At 43.7% G+C, this 15,014-nt stretch overlaps 1 protein-coding gene across 1 annotated transcript in view; it reads left to right on the top strand.

The window, feature by feature from the left end:
* The window catches only part of KIF24 (kinesin family member 24), a 37,086-nt gene extending 22,851 nt beyond the window's left edge, over window positions 1-14,235 (top strand). The window contains exons 9-13 of the mRNA XM_042455322.1: window positions 2,954-3,075; window positions 4,321-4,426; window positions 5,546-5,617; window positions 9,972-10,081; window positions 12,737-14,235. Of these exons, the coding sequence (XP_042311256.1) occupies window positions 2,954-3,075; window positions 4,321-4,426; window positions 5,546-5,617; window positions 9,972-10,081; window positions 12,737-14,096 (1,770 nt within the window). The 3' untranslated portion in view covers window positions 14,097-14,235. The remainder of the gene's footprint in view (window positions 1-2,953; window positions 3,076-4,320; window positions 4,427-5,545; window positions 5,618-9,971; window positions 10,082-12,736) is intronic.
* The last annotated feature ends 779 nt before the right edge of the window (window positions 14,236-15,014 follow it).

Below are 15,014 nucleotides of genomic sequence, written 5' to 3'. Positions count from 1 at the left end.
GGATACGAATGCGCCGCCTTACGAAATTTCCGGGTTACGAAAAAAATCCATTTAAAAAAACTGTTCCGGGTTACGAAGGTTATTTCGGGTTACGAAAAAATTTTTGGTGCTTTTCGGCGCTATTTCGCACGAAATCGCGGCTTTTCCCCATTAGCGACTATGGCTTTTTCGCCTTACGAAGATTTTCGGGTTACGAAAGCGGCGGCGGAACGAATTAATTTCGTAACCCGGGGTACCCCTGTAATTGGAATAAACAGTATAAGAAACACCCTGTGGGAGTGAACCAAAGGACTGTTTAGTCAGTATTTTGTTCCCACAGTTATCAACCAGTTGCCCATGGGAATTCCAGAAACAGGATGTGATTGCAACTGTGACCTTGCTCTTCTGCTCCCCAAGAATTGATAGATATAGTCCCTTTGATGCTGGAAGGAATAACTACAGATTAAGGTCAAAATTGTGCATCAGAAGCTACTTAGGTTGTTGTAGCTATGACCCTGACATGACATGCAGCCCTTCTAGCAAATGGCAACAATGTTTATTGGAGCCTCCTGTGTGGTGTCCTGTTGCATTGTGGAAGTTCCCATTGTACCCTTTGTGGAAGTCCCAGTGATTTTGCTTTCCATTGCCTAATGCTGTGGTTTCCAGCCTTTGGTTCTCCATTTGTTTTGGAGTTCAGATCCCATAAACCCCAGCCAAATTGGCCAACAGTCAGGAATTACAGGAACTGAAGTCAAAACATCTTGTTCTCAACCTTTAGTCCTCTGTCTGTTTTGAGCTTCAGAACCCAAAAGCCCCATCAAACGTGGCGAACAATCAGGAATTATAGGAACTGAAGTCCAAAATTTCTGGAGGATCAAAGGTTGTCACTGGCCTAATGGATCCCATAATGCTTTGATGCCTATTGTGTAGTGGGATCCAGTGGGACAGTTGTTTAGCCTCAGTTTCCCTTGTGTAGACAGTTCTTCCCATCAAGCCTGTGTCGGCAAGGGTAAATGTAATAGGAGCTGTAAAGCGCTTTGTTCACTGCAGTGGATCCAAACTCTAATCGTGAGTGTCCTTACCTGAGATCTTATTCCTTGTTCAATTGACCAGGAAATCTAACAGCAGATTTGCTGTTTGCTTTGGCAGTGTGTTCTTTACTGTTGGCTATAGAGAGGAATGAGCAAATTGGCATTTCATACAATACTAAGCTGCTTGCCTCTGCTTTTGTTTTCTGGCTCCTTAAGTAAACCCCTTGGTTTACATGAATTTGGGAGTGGGATGGGGCTGGTGGTGGAAAAACTGTTTTGCTCACGTACAACTTTTCACAAAAGGTATTTTGCTTTGTGAATTTTGTGCGTGTTCTGCATGGGCTGGTGTTGAAAGAGTTTAAATGAGCCATAAGAAAAGACTTTGCTTTTGATGATGATCACAATGCCAGGAAAACTTCCAAATCAAAACATTATCAGCCATTCAACTGTTATTGTCTCACTACTCAGCATTTGGCAAAGGGACAAGCATGTGAATGTAAAAGACATTGCATGAAGAAAGTTTTCTGAAACAGAATAATGGAGAAGAAGCAAGATAATTTAAAAAATAGTCATTGCATTATTTATTGGAATTCTGAAATATGTTCTGGCAGAATATAACACTCAATAAGGGAAGCTCATTGGCTAGGTTTTGCTACTTTGTGCTCAGTGACTGAATAGGAGATATTTCATAGACCCATGGAGCTGGAAGAGACCTCAAGGGCCATCTAGTTCAACCCACTGTCATGTGGGAATAGAAAACTAAGGGACTCCTGAAAAATGCCCATCCGACCTCTGTTTTAAAACCTCCAAAGAAGGAGAGTCCATCACTCCAAGGCAAGCTGTTCTACTGTCATACAACTCTTAAAGTCAAAAAATCTTCCTAATGATTCTGAGTTGATCATATTGTAGTTTTTCTAATACAAATGTTAAATACAACCAGGCTACACCGTTTGGCAGCATAGCTAATGGTGAGGAGTGTTGGAAACTAGAAGTTGCAAGGGCACAGTTTACCAAGCCCTGTTCCTCTGCTACATCATCATTGTCATTTTTCAAAGCGTCTGCAAGCCTAGTTGTTTTCACAGAAAATGAAAGTAAGATGCAGGTTCTGCCCCCAGGCTTTAAGAGAAGACTCATAAGAAAAGGCAGACATTTCAAAATCAACCGGGAAATGCCTGAGCAAAGAGACATTCTTTATTAGGCTTTTAAAGACATCATAGAAAAGTTAGATGACTGATGGGAAAATAGATTCACAGTGGGCGAATGGGTGGAACTGGAGAATGTGCCTTTTGCCTTTCTCTGAAAATATAAAATGGCTGGCTTGTTTGAGCCATCTGGGACCCACAAAGTTGTCACAACTTGGAGCAAAGTGTTGTGTGGTACAGACAAAGTTGTCACAATTTGGAGTAAAGTGTTGTGTGGTACAAGTAACATTCCCCTGCAGTACTTCTGTGGGTGGTGCTTGTTCTTGTTCACTCTCTGACTAATCTTCATACAGGGGTTTGGGAAGCAATTTGCCAGCTTGACTGGGTGGGTTTCATTTTCCTTGCCTCTTCACAGTTTATGTGAAACCTCTGCCTCTGTTGCTCTCTTAAGCATCTTGTGAGCCACCTGGTCTTTGGTCTGCATCTCAGCCCATTTGGGGCCACTTTCTTGCAGGGTTTTGGACAAGAATTCTCTTTGTGCGTGCCTAATCGTTTTGGTATTGTAGTCTCTTCTTTATGCTATTATGTTATGGCATTCCTTATTTATTCTTCTTATGGCTCAGAGTGGTTTTATCTGAGGGTTGGAGGGGAAAAGTAGACTATTTTGATTCTGTCCCTGGGCTGAGACTGATAACTGGTCCCTTGTGACTCAGCTACCTGAAATTTCTGACACATTAGAGATCCTGAGTAATTTGGGATGTATATAAAAATGCACTATATTTTTCTTCATATTTTTCACAGGTAATTTTGAAAGGAGGGAAGGAACGAAGTACAGGGGCGACTGGTGTAAACTCGGATTCCTCCCGTTCCCACGCCATTATCCAGATTCAGATTAAAGATCCAACAAACAGAGTATTTGGGAGGTGAGCAGTTATGTGCTGGTGACTTAAGGCAAGGTTGTTTCTCCTCTCCCCCCCCCCCCCCCCCCCCCCCCGCATTATTCTAAAACTGTCTCCAAGTGCCTTGGAGGCAGCATGGAGAAATGCCCATGGTGCTCCACATAATCTGGTGCTAAGTACAAGACTGGGTTACATCCTATGTGGACTACTATAACAATCTGTACTTGGAACTGGCTTTGAAGAGTTTTTGGAAACTTCAGCTGGTCCAAAGAGCTGCAGCCAGACTGTTAACTGGAGCAGGCTACAGAGACCACAGAATGCCCCTGTTGAAACAGCTTAACTGACTGCCAGTTTGTTTCTGGATATAATTCAAAGTGCTGGTTATGACCTATAAAGCCCTATATGGCTCAGGTCCAGGCTTTTTGGCAAACTGTATCTCCCTGTATGAACTGGCCCAGGCTCTGAGATCCTCAGGAGAGGTCCTTCTTCCAGTCCCATCACCATCACAAGCACAGTTGGTGGGGACGTGAGAGAGGGCCTTTTCAGTGACTGTTCCTGGACTCTGAAACACTTTCTAAGGGAGGTCAGAATAGCCTTGTCCTTATACTTATTCCCCCCCCCCCCCGTTCTTTTGGTTTTTTGCACTGTCTTTGAATATTGAATATTGTTGTTAATGGCATCCTGTATTCCATTAATAGATTCGTAAGGTCCACTAATTCTACCTATTCACAATTGTGATGAAGTTGTAAATGCAACCCCCATCTACTTTGACAGCCAGTAGCTGCTTTGAACAATAGAAATCGGCTCTGCTTTTAATCAAAATGTAGCAGGATGGTGTTTCAAAACTCCTGTCTGCCTGTGAGAGGACTGTGACAATCAGACATGAACCCTGCCTTATCACAGCCTTAATTGCTGGCAAGAATCTTGAAATGCCATCCTACCCAGTCGCCAACAGAATAGACCTCAATTGCTTAGAGCAGCTGCTGGTTTGGGGGATTAGGCCAGGAGACATTATTTAGCTATGCATTCCTACAGGTGATGTAGGGTATGGTATCTTATCACTTTTATCATTATCATTTTTGTTAAGCACTCTGTACATTTAGAATTGAAGAGCAGTATAAAACTGTTTTAGATAAATAATTGGTTCTAAGACTTACATTCTCTTTTGTCTAACATACATCACATAGCTCTTGAGGCTAAAGCTGCCTTGCTTTGGACCCATCAAAGGAAGGACAGGAGGTGTTAAATGGATTAATCATGTTTTTCCAGGATCTCCTTCATTGATCTAGCTGGCAGTGAGAGAGCAGCTGATGCCAGAGACTCTGACAGACAGACAAAAATGGAAGGGGCAGAAATAAATCAAAGTCTCCTGGCGGTAAGTCAGTGGAAAGGCTGTACCTTTTCAAGACAGTATGTCCTCTGCATGTGAAAGGTCTCATCCTTGGTAGGCTAGAAAAGGCCCAATAAGGGTCTAAAAACCTTGCGCTTTGTTGCTAGTCACTGTGATCCAGGTTGGGCACCCTTTGGCCCTCCAGATGTTACAGGACTACAACTCCTAGCATTCATCACGATTGGCTAGGCTGGTTAGATTTGAGGGGAGCTGCAGTCCAACAACATCAGGAGGGCTGCACACGTTGTCCATTGCAGAGAAGACAACACTGTACAGCTGACCAGCTGTATCCACGGATTTTTTTATCCACAGATTCAACCATACATGGCTTCAAAATTTGCCACTGTATATAATAGGACTTGAGTGTGAAATTTTAGTATCCATAGGGCATCCTGGCACGAAACCCCAGTGATTACCAAGGGCCCACTACTCAATGGTCCAGTGTTTTATAGGGCTACTTCTTAAAAGTTTTTAAAGTATGGGATGATGTTGTATTGTTTAAAGTATTTTTAACATTTTTATCTTTTAAATGGTATTTTATTATTTTACTATGTAACTTGTTTTAATATTGTAATAATTTAATTCTATTTTAATGTACTATTTTTGTATGCTTTTAAATGTAGTTTTTTAACGTTGTGAGCCACCCTGAGTCACAGTTTTGGGGAAAGGGCGAGATATAAACAACAACAACAACATGCCTCATCTTTGGAAATGACTTTTTTATGAAGTGGAATTGTTTAAGGGAACAGAACTCTGCTCAGAGAGATGTTTAGGTTTAGAGTAGTTCAGCAGCAGAAATTCTCAAATTTAGATCCCTTCAAATAACTTTGACAGATGTTTGCAGGACCAATGGCTTCTTCCTTCCTTCTTTCCAGTAATTTTTAAGTAGGCTTCTGCAAACAAACAAAGGGTTAACCGCATCCTCAGTCAGCTATTATGCTTCCTGGTGCTATTGAAATGGTAGTAGCCAAGGCTCAGCTGGCATGCCAAGGACCTCCAGTATAGAAATGAGTATGACCTTCTGAGAAAACAACTGTTCTGTACTGACTGCTTTGTGCTGATTTTATTACAGCCACTATGTGGTGTAACTGTTTTTCTTTGTAGCTGAAAGAATGCATCCGTGCCTTGGATCAGGAACATGCTCACACTCCATTCAGGCAAAGCAAACTGACTCAGGTAAACTTCCAAGCCAATGAAAGGAGGACATATTTTATCATTCTCTAAAGCTGTTTTGGAAAAGTGTAATACTTTACCCAGACTTCTGAGATTCAGGGAAGTGACCCCCAAGAACTGATGGCTTTGAGTTATAAGACAACACTTTTCTGTGCTCCTTGGTTTTAAATTCTGTCTTGGACTCTTTCCATAGTTCTCATGAGCAATGGGGACTGTAGTTTTGTGAGGATCCCGTAAACTTTTAGTAGTTCTAAGCCTTTACAGAACTGGAAGATATGATTCAATCTGCTTGGATATTTGTAATGAATTGCTGATTGAGAAAACAGTCATACAGTTGTCTCTCAGCATTCGCACCTGGCAGGAGTGAGGCAGGGTGCGGAAGCTGCTGGGCGCCATGGGGACTCACCTTCCTGGCAGTGGCACTCGGGGCCCAGCATGCACATGCCCCGGCCCCTCCACCACAGCCAATGGAAATATCACACATACCGGGCTCTGAGTGCTGTTGGGAAAGCCAAGTCTCCATGGTGGCCAGCATGGATTACAGGCACTCATTCCCACCTGGTGCCTCCTGGGAAACCGAGTCACCAGACCTTGGAGGGCGGGGGGGGGGTCAGGAAGGAGGCTGCCCCAGCGAGTAGGAGACAGCTTTCTGCACCTGCCTCCTTCTCCTCCTTCTCCTCCTCCTCAGCAGAGAAGGGAAGTGCAGCAACTGCTCCATCTGCCTCGGCCAGTTCTAAGCTCCACCAGAGAGGAGAGCCCAAAAGGGCAGCCAGGAGGAGGACCCTTCCAAGGGACCCTACAAGGTTGTGGCTGTGTGTTTCCCTCTCTCTCTCTCTCTCTCTCTCTGCCCCACCCCCCCTGGACTGAAGGAAGGCTCCCTCCTTGTCCCCGAGGCAAAGTTAAGCTTGTGGGGAAGGAGTTAAGAAAGGAGGGCTTGTCCCATTGACCCCAATGGCAGTGTGGCTGCATGTGCACGCCACTATTGAAGATAGCACTGGCTTGCCATCCGCTATGATTCAAACTGCGAATGACAAGTCCGCAGATATCGAGGGATGACTGTATAGCTAAATGAGTTTCCTAAGCAATGAAACAGATTTGTGTGTGGGAAGAAGATATAGAAAACTAGAAGGTTTACATCCCAGAAATCCTACTGAGGCTATCATTGTTGTGCTAGTTAGAGTGTCAGAGTAGGATTAGGGTGAGCGAGATTCAAATCTTGATTTATCAATGAAACACACTGGTTGATGCCATGCAGTCTGCTTCTTTGAGCCTAACCTCCCTCACAGGTGGCCGTAAAGATAAAATAAGATGGGGGACTGTGTGTGTCACCTTGAATTTGTTGCATGTTTGCGATTCTACAAACGTTTACAATATTTTTTTTCTACCAGAGCTATAGAATGGCAAGTTCAAATTTTACTTGGATAGCTGCTAGTGACTTAATAGTCACAGAGGTTCTGGAGGTTCTAGTATCTCTTTACTTAATATCCCAGCAAGAATGGCTTGTAGCCATTTAGTTTGGCTAGAGCTAAATATAGATGAGTAAAGTTATGCTCAAAATTCTCCATAAAGACTCCTGCCATATATGGAGTGGGAAATTCTGAGAAGTGCAAGCAGGCTTTAGGAATAGAAGAGGCCCTAGGGACCACATTGCAAACGTAATGAATAATATGAGTGCTTCAAAGAATTTCAGGAGAAAATCAGCATGTCTTTGATCGTCTACATCAAAGCCTTTGACTGCATAGATCATGAAAAGCTATGGAACCCTCTTAAAGAAATGGGAGTGCCAATACTTTTGATTGTCCTGATGAGAAACCTATACCGAGGACAAGAGTCTCCTGTTAAACAGAATATGGAGAAACAGAATGGTTCCTGATTGGCAAAGGGCAAGGCAGCATTCTATCACCATGCTTGTTCAACTTGTATGCAGAAAATATTATATGAAGAGCAGGTTCAGATTTGGAAGAAGGAAGACTGAGGGAAGGAACATCAACAATTTATGATATGCAGATAACACAATACTGCTAGCAGAAAGCAACAAAGACTTGGAACAATTGCTAAGAAAAGTTAAAGAAGAAAGTGCAAATGTTAATGCTGAACAATAAAAAACCAAATGTAATAACCACAGAGGATTTACATAAATTCAGCCCACAATGAAAAAATAGAAGTAATCAAAGATATCTCATATCTTGATTCCATCACTGACGAGAACAGAGGTTGTAGTCAAGAAATCAGGGCATTGACAGAGGGAGCGTGACCCTGTTGGTGTTTCTAGACCTCTCTGCTGCATTCGATACAATAGATCATGGCATCCTCTTGGAGCGCCTGAGAGAGGTAGAAATTGGAGGCACTGCTCTGCAGTGGTTCCGTTCCTTCCTCTCAGGCAGGTTCCAGAGGATGATGCTCGGGAAAAGTTGCTCTTCAAAAACAGAGCTCAATTGTGGTGTCCCTCAAGGCAGCATCCTGTCCCCGATGCTATTTAACATGTATATGAACTGCTGGGAGAAATCATCCGTGGATATGGGGCCGGGTGTTATCAGTATGTTGATGACACACAAATATATTTATCCATGTCCCGGTCATCAGTGACAATGACAGATGGCATCTCTCTCCTCAACCAGTGTCCTCAGGCAGTAATGGATTGGATGAGGGAAAACAAGCTCAAGTTGAATCCAGACAAAATGGAGGTACTTACGGTAGGGGCCCCCAAACCAGGTTTTGGGTTGAAACCTCCAGTCCCAGAGGGGCTCACGCTCTCCTTGAAGGTCTGTGTTCGCAGCCTGGGGGTGCTTCTTGACTCGATGCTTCAGATGAGGAATCAGATTAATGTGACGGTCAAGAGCGCCTGTTATCAGCTTCGGCTGATACACCAGCTGCGCCCTTTCCTGGAATGGGGTGACCTCGAAACTGTAGTACATACACTGGTAACCTCAAGACTTGATTTTTGCAACATGGGGCTACCCTTGTGCCTAGTCCGGAAACTCCACTTGGTACAGAATATGGCAGCCAGGTTGGTCACAGGAACAGTGATGAGTGACCATATAACACCAGTATTGAAGTTACTTCACTGGCTCCCTATTAGTTTCCAGGCACAGTACAAGGTGTTGGTTATCACCTTTAAAGCACTACATGGCTTGGGACCAACCTATCTAAGGGATCGCCTGCTTCCATATAATCCACCCTGTACACTCAGGTATTCTGGGAGGAATTTACTACAGCCCTTAAAGACCAGATTGACGGTAATCTCCCAGAGGACATTTTTTGCAGCCGCTCTCAATTTATGGAATGGCCTGCCGGACAAGATCCATCAAATTACCAATCTAGAGAGCTTCAAAAAAGCCATTAAGATGGATCTCTTCCGGCAGGCCTTCCTGGAATAAAATACTCGGCCACGAAAAAGACTTCCCTATTTATCGATCTCTGCCCATAGTTACTGTTTGGATTTTAAAATGTTAGTTTTAGTCTTATACTGTTTAATCTTGTTTTAAGGGGGGTACTATGTATATATGGATATATTTTAGCCTGTTGTACGCCGCTTTGATTGCTTGGCAAAAAGCAGGATACAAATAAAAATTTTATTTTATTTTATTATTTTAAGATGAGATGTGGTGCTAGAGAAGAATGATGAAAATACCATGCACAGCGAGAATGACAAATGAGTATTAGAGCAGATCAGGCCTTTGCTCTCCCTAGAAGCCAAGATGACCAAACTGAGGCTGTTGTATTTTGGCCACATCATGGGAAGATGTGACTTACTGGAAAAGACAATGCTAATAAATGTGAAGGGAAGTAGAAAGAAAGGAATGCTGCATACTAGATGGCTAGATAAAATCAAGAAAGCCATAGACTTGAGCTTGCAGGACATGAGCAGAGCAGTGGAGGACGAGGGGGCTTGGAGGTATTTAATTCATGGAGTTGCCATGAGTCAAAATTGACTCAAATGACTCAAATGCAGTTAACAACAAAAATAAAGATGGTGATTTCCTTGCTCTTGTTCAGTTAGCCTTTCGTAACATCATGAAAATTCTAGGTTATTAGTGAGGAGCCTGTTATACTGTTGCACCTGAGATATGCCTAGAATCTAGAGTCATATACCTTGAGGTGTCTAGGCTCAAGCTGTGTGAGACACATCTCAAATGTAATACCCCCCCCCCCCTTGGCTCCTTCATAACATTATTGTAGCACTAACTGCTGCTGGTGATGATACCTAGTTGAACTTTTCAAAAGAGGTTCCTTTCATTATTTTGATTAGTTCAATTTATATCCTGCTTCTTCCCAAGGGCTTGAGGATTGTAATGATTTTAAAAGGCTTTCTGTGCTCAGTACCCTAAATCATGCTTTCTTCCTTTCTCCATTCAAGGTCCTAAAAGACTCTTTTGTTGGTAATTCCAAGACATGCATGATAGCCAATGTCTCACCCAGCCACATCGCAACAGAACACACCCTAAATACCTTACGGTATGCTGACAGGTAAGTAGCACACTAAACATCAGTCTTTTTATATAGAACTATAGAATAGAAAGAAGGGGCACTAGGTACCATATTACAAACATGGAGCATACCAAAGAATTCCAAAGAAGAATAGATATGTTTTTCATAGACTACAGCAAAGCATTTGATTGTATAGATCACGAAAAGCTATGGAATGCCCTTGAACACAAGTGGATGCCACTACATCTGATTGTCATGATGAGAAATCTGTACCAAAGACAATAGGCCACCATCAGAACAGAATTTGGGGAAACAGAGTGGTTCCCAGTAGGCAAAGGAGTCAGGCAAGGTTACATCCTATAACCCTACTAGTTTAATTTATATGCCAAAAACATCATAAGAAAAGTGGAATTAGAATCAGTAAAAAGAGAAGTTAAGATAGGAGGAAACAATATTAACAACCTAAGATATGTAGATGACACCATAATATTAGCAGAAGACATTCAGGAATTGGAACAGTTAATAAAGAAGGTCAAAAATGAAAGCGCAAAGGCAGATCTGATGCTCAACATAAAGAAAACAAAAATAATGACAACAGAAGAAATACACAAATTCAATCTATACGAGGAAATTGAAATAGTCAAAGAATTCCCATATCTAGGATCAAACATTGACCAGAATGGAAACTGCAGTCAAGAGGGAAGAAGTAGACTAGAAATGGGAAGGGCAGCTATGAAAGAACTGGAAAAGATACTGAAGAGCCAAGGCATACAACTGAGCACTAAAGTCAGAATCATTCAGGTCACTGTATTCCCAGTTATCATGTACAGATGCAAGATCTGGACAGCGAAAGAAGCAGACAGAAAGAAAATCAACTCATTTGAAATGTGGTGCAGGAGAAGAGTGCTTAGGATACCATGGACAGCCAAGAAGACAAATAAATGGGTTCTTGAACAGATCAGACCAGAGCTCTCCTTGGAAGCTAAGATAGTCAAGTTGAGACTATCATACTTTGGCCACATAATGAGAAGGCATGGATCACTAGAAAAAACAATAATACTAGGAAAAGTAGAGGGTAGAAGAAAGAAAGGAAGACCACAGACCAGATGGAAAGACTTGATCAGTGGGGTTATGGGCAAGGGCTTACAGGATCTGGGCAAGGCAGTGGAGGATAGGGATTGTTGGAGATGTCTCGTCCATGAGGTCATCCTTGAATTGGAACCGACTCAAGGCAGCTAACAACAACAATAGAATCATACAGTTGGAAGAGACCACAGGGGTCATCTATCCAACCCTGAGCAATGCTCATCCAACATCTGTTTAAAGAACTCTGAAAGAGAATCCACCACACATTGAGGCAACCTATTCTACTGTTGAGCAGTTCTTGCAATCAAGAAGTTGTTTTCAATGTCTGGGTAGAATCTCCTTTCTTAAATTTTGTTTCCACTGGTTTTTGGATGGAGAATAGCAATAGCAGCTTCATTTACATATATACCACTTCATATCATCTAAGCAGTCTCTAAACAGTTAAGCTAATTGTCCTCAACAAGCTGAGTACTAATTTTAGTGACCTCAGAAGGATGCAAGCCTGAGTCAAGCCTGAGCCCTTGTATTGAACTCTTAACCTTATGGTTTGTGTGTGAGTGGCTGCAGTACAGTAATTTAACCACTTCCCCACCAGGGTTCTACCAACAAACAAGCTGACTCCATCCTCTATATGATAGCCTTTCAGATATTTAAAGATGACTATCATAGCACTTCTCAGTCTCCTCCAAGCTAAACAGACCCCATGCAGTATGAAAAGCAATGCAAAAGAATTCTCTGTTAAAAAATTGTTAGATTATATATGGAAACAAAACACACAACCAACAGCAGTGAGGTAATAAAGTCCTTGCCCAGTGGCTAACATTAGCCAAAAGAATGGTCAGGAGTTATCAAATGAGGATCAAACGGCAGTAGTGAGGAAGAAGGATGAGAGCTAGTTGATTCATCAGAAGCTGTGGTGCAGCAAGACTTTGAAAAATAGAGGTAAAAATGAAGAGGAAAATAGTGTGATGAATTAAGAGGGGGAAGCTGTTCTTAGAGCAGAACAGAAACAATGAGACCAGGAAGCAGAAAAAAACAGGGAATCAAGAAGACACCAGCCAATATTTGGAGCAAATGCATAGACATATTTCTTTTAAAAAGGCTAAATGTATATATAAAAGCCTAATACAGTCGGCCCACCTTTTAGGCGGGCTTGCCTTCTGTAGCTTTGAGGTCACGCTGAAGGCAAGCCCAGGCAGAAATAATGGGGTGCGTACTCGTGCCCCGTGCACCACTGTGAGCACATGCCCATTATTTCCTATGGGGCTTGAGCATACGCTCTTTTCCCCATACGCGGGGTGTGTGTGTCCAAAACGGGTCCCCCGCGTATGGGGAGGGCAGACTGTAATATTCTACATTTCTCTTGATTTCAAACTGTTGGTCTTAAAACTAAGCTGCTTTTAGCTAGGAAATTGTTAGCTGTTTAAATTGTTATGTAGGTAGTTCTGGCTTCTGAAATGTATTAACTGCTGCTTTGGCTTTGGTTGCATTAGAATTGTCTTGTACTCTTTTTATATAAACTACTTTGAGGAGGCTTTGCCCTAAAATGCAGCCTAGGTATCTTTAAAATAAATAAAAACATGCTAACACCAAATCTTTTACTCCCAGGGTGAAGGAGCTGAAGAGGGGGATTAAGTGTTGCACACCTGTTGTGAGCAGACGGCGGGTGACAGCAAACTGGTCTCCTAAACGTATCCAGAGTTCTTCTTGTTTCCAAGCTGGGGAAAAAAACTCACCCAAGAAAGTAAAGCTGGGCCTTCAGCACCCAGCAACCCCTGCAGCTTTGCCCAAGACCAAGGTTTCACCAGTGCTGTGCCACCCATTTTCTTCTGCCCCAAAAGGACAGGCCCGCAGAGGGCATTTGGGTACTCAGGATTGGCTCGGCTGCAGTAGCCTGGTGAAATACACACCGAGAACAGGAGCATCAGCCAAGAAGATGACTGAGGAGCCCTCTCTGCATCCTGAGAAGAATGCTTTTGGGAAGGACTTCATGGCCAAGGCAGCAGATGGCCAAGGAGAAAGGTCACGGGTTAAGTGCCTAAAAGTCCAGCCTGTGCAGAAACAGCTGGTTTCCAGAGCAGACTTTTCCTTCGGTGACAGTGACCGGTCCTTGGCCCACCCAGAGGAAGGTGGAAGGCTCTTTGCAGAGCAGTGTGCTGTGACGTGGACAGATCTCCCACCCCATCAGAAAGACAGGGAGCAACACCTCCGCCTATACCACCAGCAGTTCCAGAAGCCTCCTATTCTGCAGCAGAAGCTGAGCTACCAACCTCTGGAGAAGTTTTTAGCCCAGTACAAACCCCAGGAGGTTCAGGTGAAGGAAGAGCCCCCTTGCCAGACTCCTCTTTCCCCCCAGGACTGTGATGAGACAATGCAGCTAGAAGATCTGGATGACAGCGACTTCAGCGAGGACTCCTTCTCTCCTGGATCAAGCCAGAAGAAGGTTGAGAGTCAAGCTAAAAGGGAAAGCACCCAGGATTCATTTTTCCTCCATCAGAGGGAGTGTGGGACTGAGGGATGGGAGGTCCAGGGTGGACAGGAACTGTTTTCCAGAAAGTCTGAGAATAAAAGTAGGGAAGTTTTGTTAGGACTGGAGGAGGCTGCTGGGTGTAAGGAAGACAGTAAGAGTCCATCTGACAAGAGCACAGAAGCATTCAGTTCCTTTCCAAAGAATGACACACCAGAGAAACCTTACTGCTCACAGGATGACAACATTGTATGTAACAGCATAAGCAACACATCTATTCCTACACCAAAGCAGCCCAGATATACAGATCTACCTCTAAATTGCCCCAGCGAGTGCTTCTCTGTGCCAGAAAAGTCAGCACAAAGTCCACCATTTGACCACATGTTGGCATCTGCAAGCTGCATCTCTGATGGCCTGACAGAAGAATCTCTTCAAGGTAATCATGCCCCCCCTTTCAGAGTTTGCAAGAAAAAAGTGCCCCCCAAAAGGAACAGGCCTTGATGGGGCTCTGAATTGTTCAGTGGAATTTCCTGCAGAGATGACTCCCTTGACAGTGTCCCTCCTCAACACTGACACTCCAAGGGAAGAGCATTCCCCCCAGGGACAAAGAAAAATGGTGCACAAGGAAGAGGAGGCAGGCCAGATAAAGAAATCCTTCCATCCCCGAAAGCGATGGGATGAAGACTCCAGATGTTTCCATGGAAATCAACTATCTGCTGCATCCAACGTGCACAAAATGGGTCCATGGAGGAGGACAGCTAGCCCAGGGCTTTCTCCGCAGGCCAAGAACAAGTGGCTTTCACAGTCATATCATCTCCCATCTGCCTTGGGGGTTGAATTAGCCCTAAGTGAACTTGAGGGCTGTGTTTATAGTGCTGGGAGCGTAGCAGCCTGGCAGATCTTCTTCTCCATGCACAAAGAAGGAGGATGGAGGAGGACACTCTGCTCTTAGTAACCCCAGTTCAGTGACTACATGACTAGTCCACAGTGTGATGCTGACACTGAAGGAGCTAGGACTGGCTCATTGAATGTTCAGGACGTTTCAATTTAGGGTGAAGAAGACAGCTCCAAACCCATAACACAACTCAAGTATTTCGGTGTGGTGGGAAAGCCTTCCATCTCAGATGCGTCATCTGTCTCTGAAATGCAAGAAGGAGAGACCCTCTGAGGAGAGCATCCCTCTAAAACCCAGTTTGGCATTTAGGAAAGAGGAACTTGACTGTTCAGAAAGCATTTACGCTGACCTTCAGCAATGAGGAAATGATGCTCCAGAGTAAAGAACATTGAGAAGGTGAGTTTTTTGGCGGTTACAGACTGCCCATTTGGGGCGGGCTGCACCTGCCCCTTTCCCCGGTGTATCGGGGCCTCAGCTGCCAGAACGGCAGCCGCTGAGGCCCCGACCGCCGCTTTCTGGGCTGG

The sequence above is a fragment of the Sceloporus undulatus genome, chromosome 2 (genome assembly GCF_019175285.1).
Source record: "Sceloporus undulatus isolate JIND9_A2432 ecotype Alabama chromosome 2, SceUnd_v1.1, whole genome shotgun sequence".
NCBI classification, from domain to species: Eukaryota; Metazoa; Chordata; class Lepidosauria; order Squamata; family Phrynosomatidae; genus Sceloporus; species Sceloporus undulatus.
This window is presented reverse-complemented; position numbering and strand designations above follow the sequence as displayed.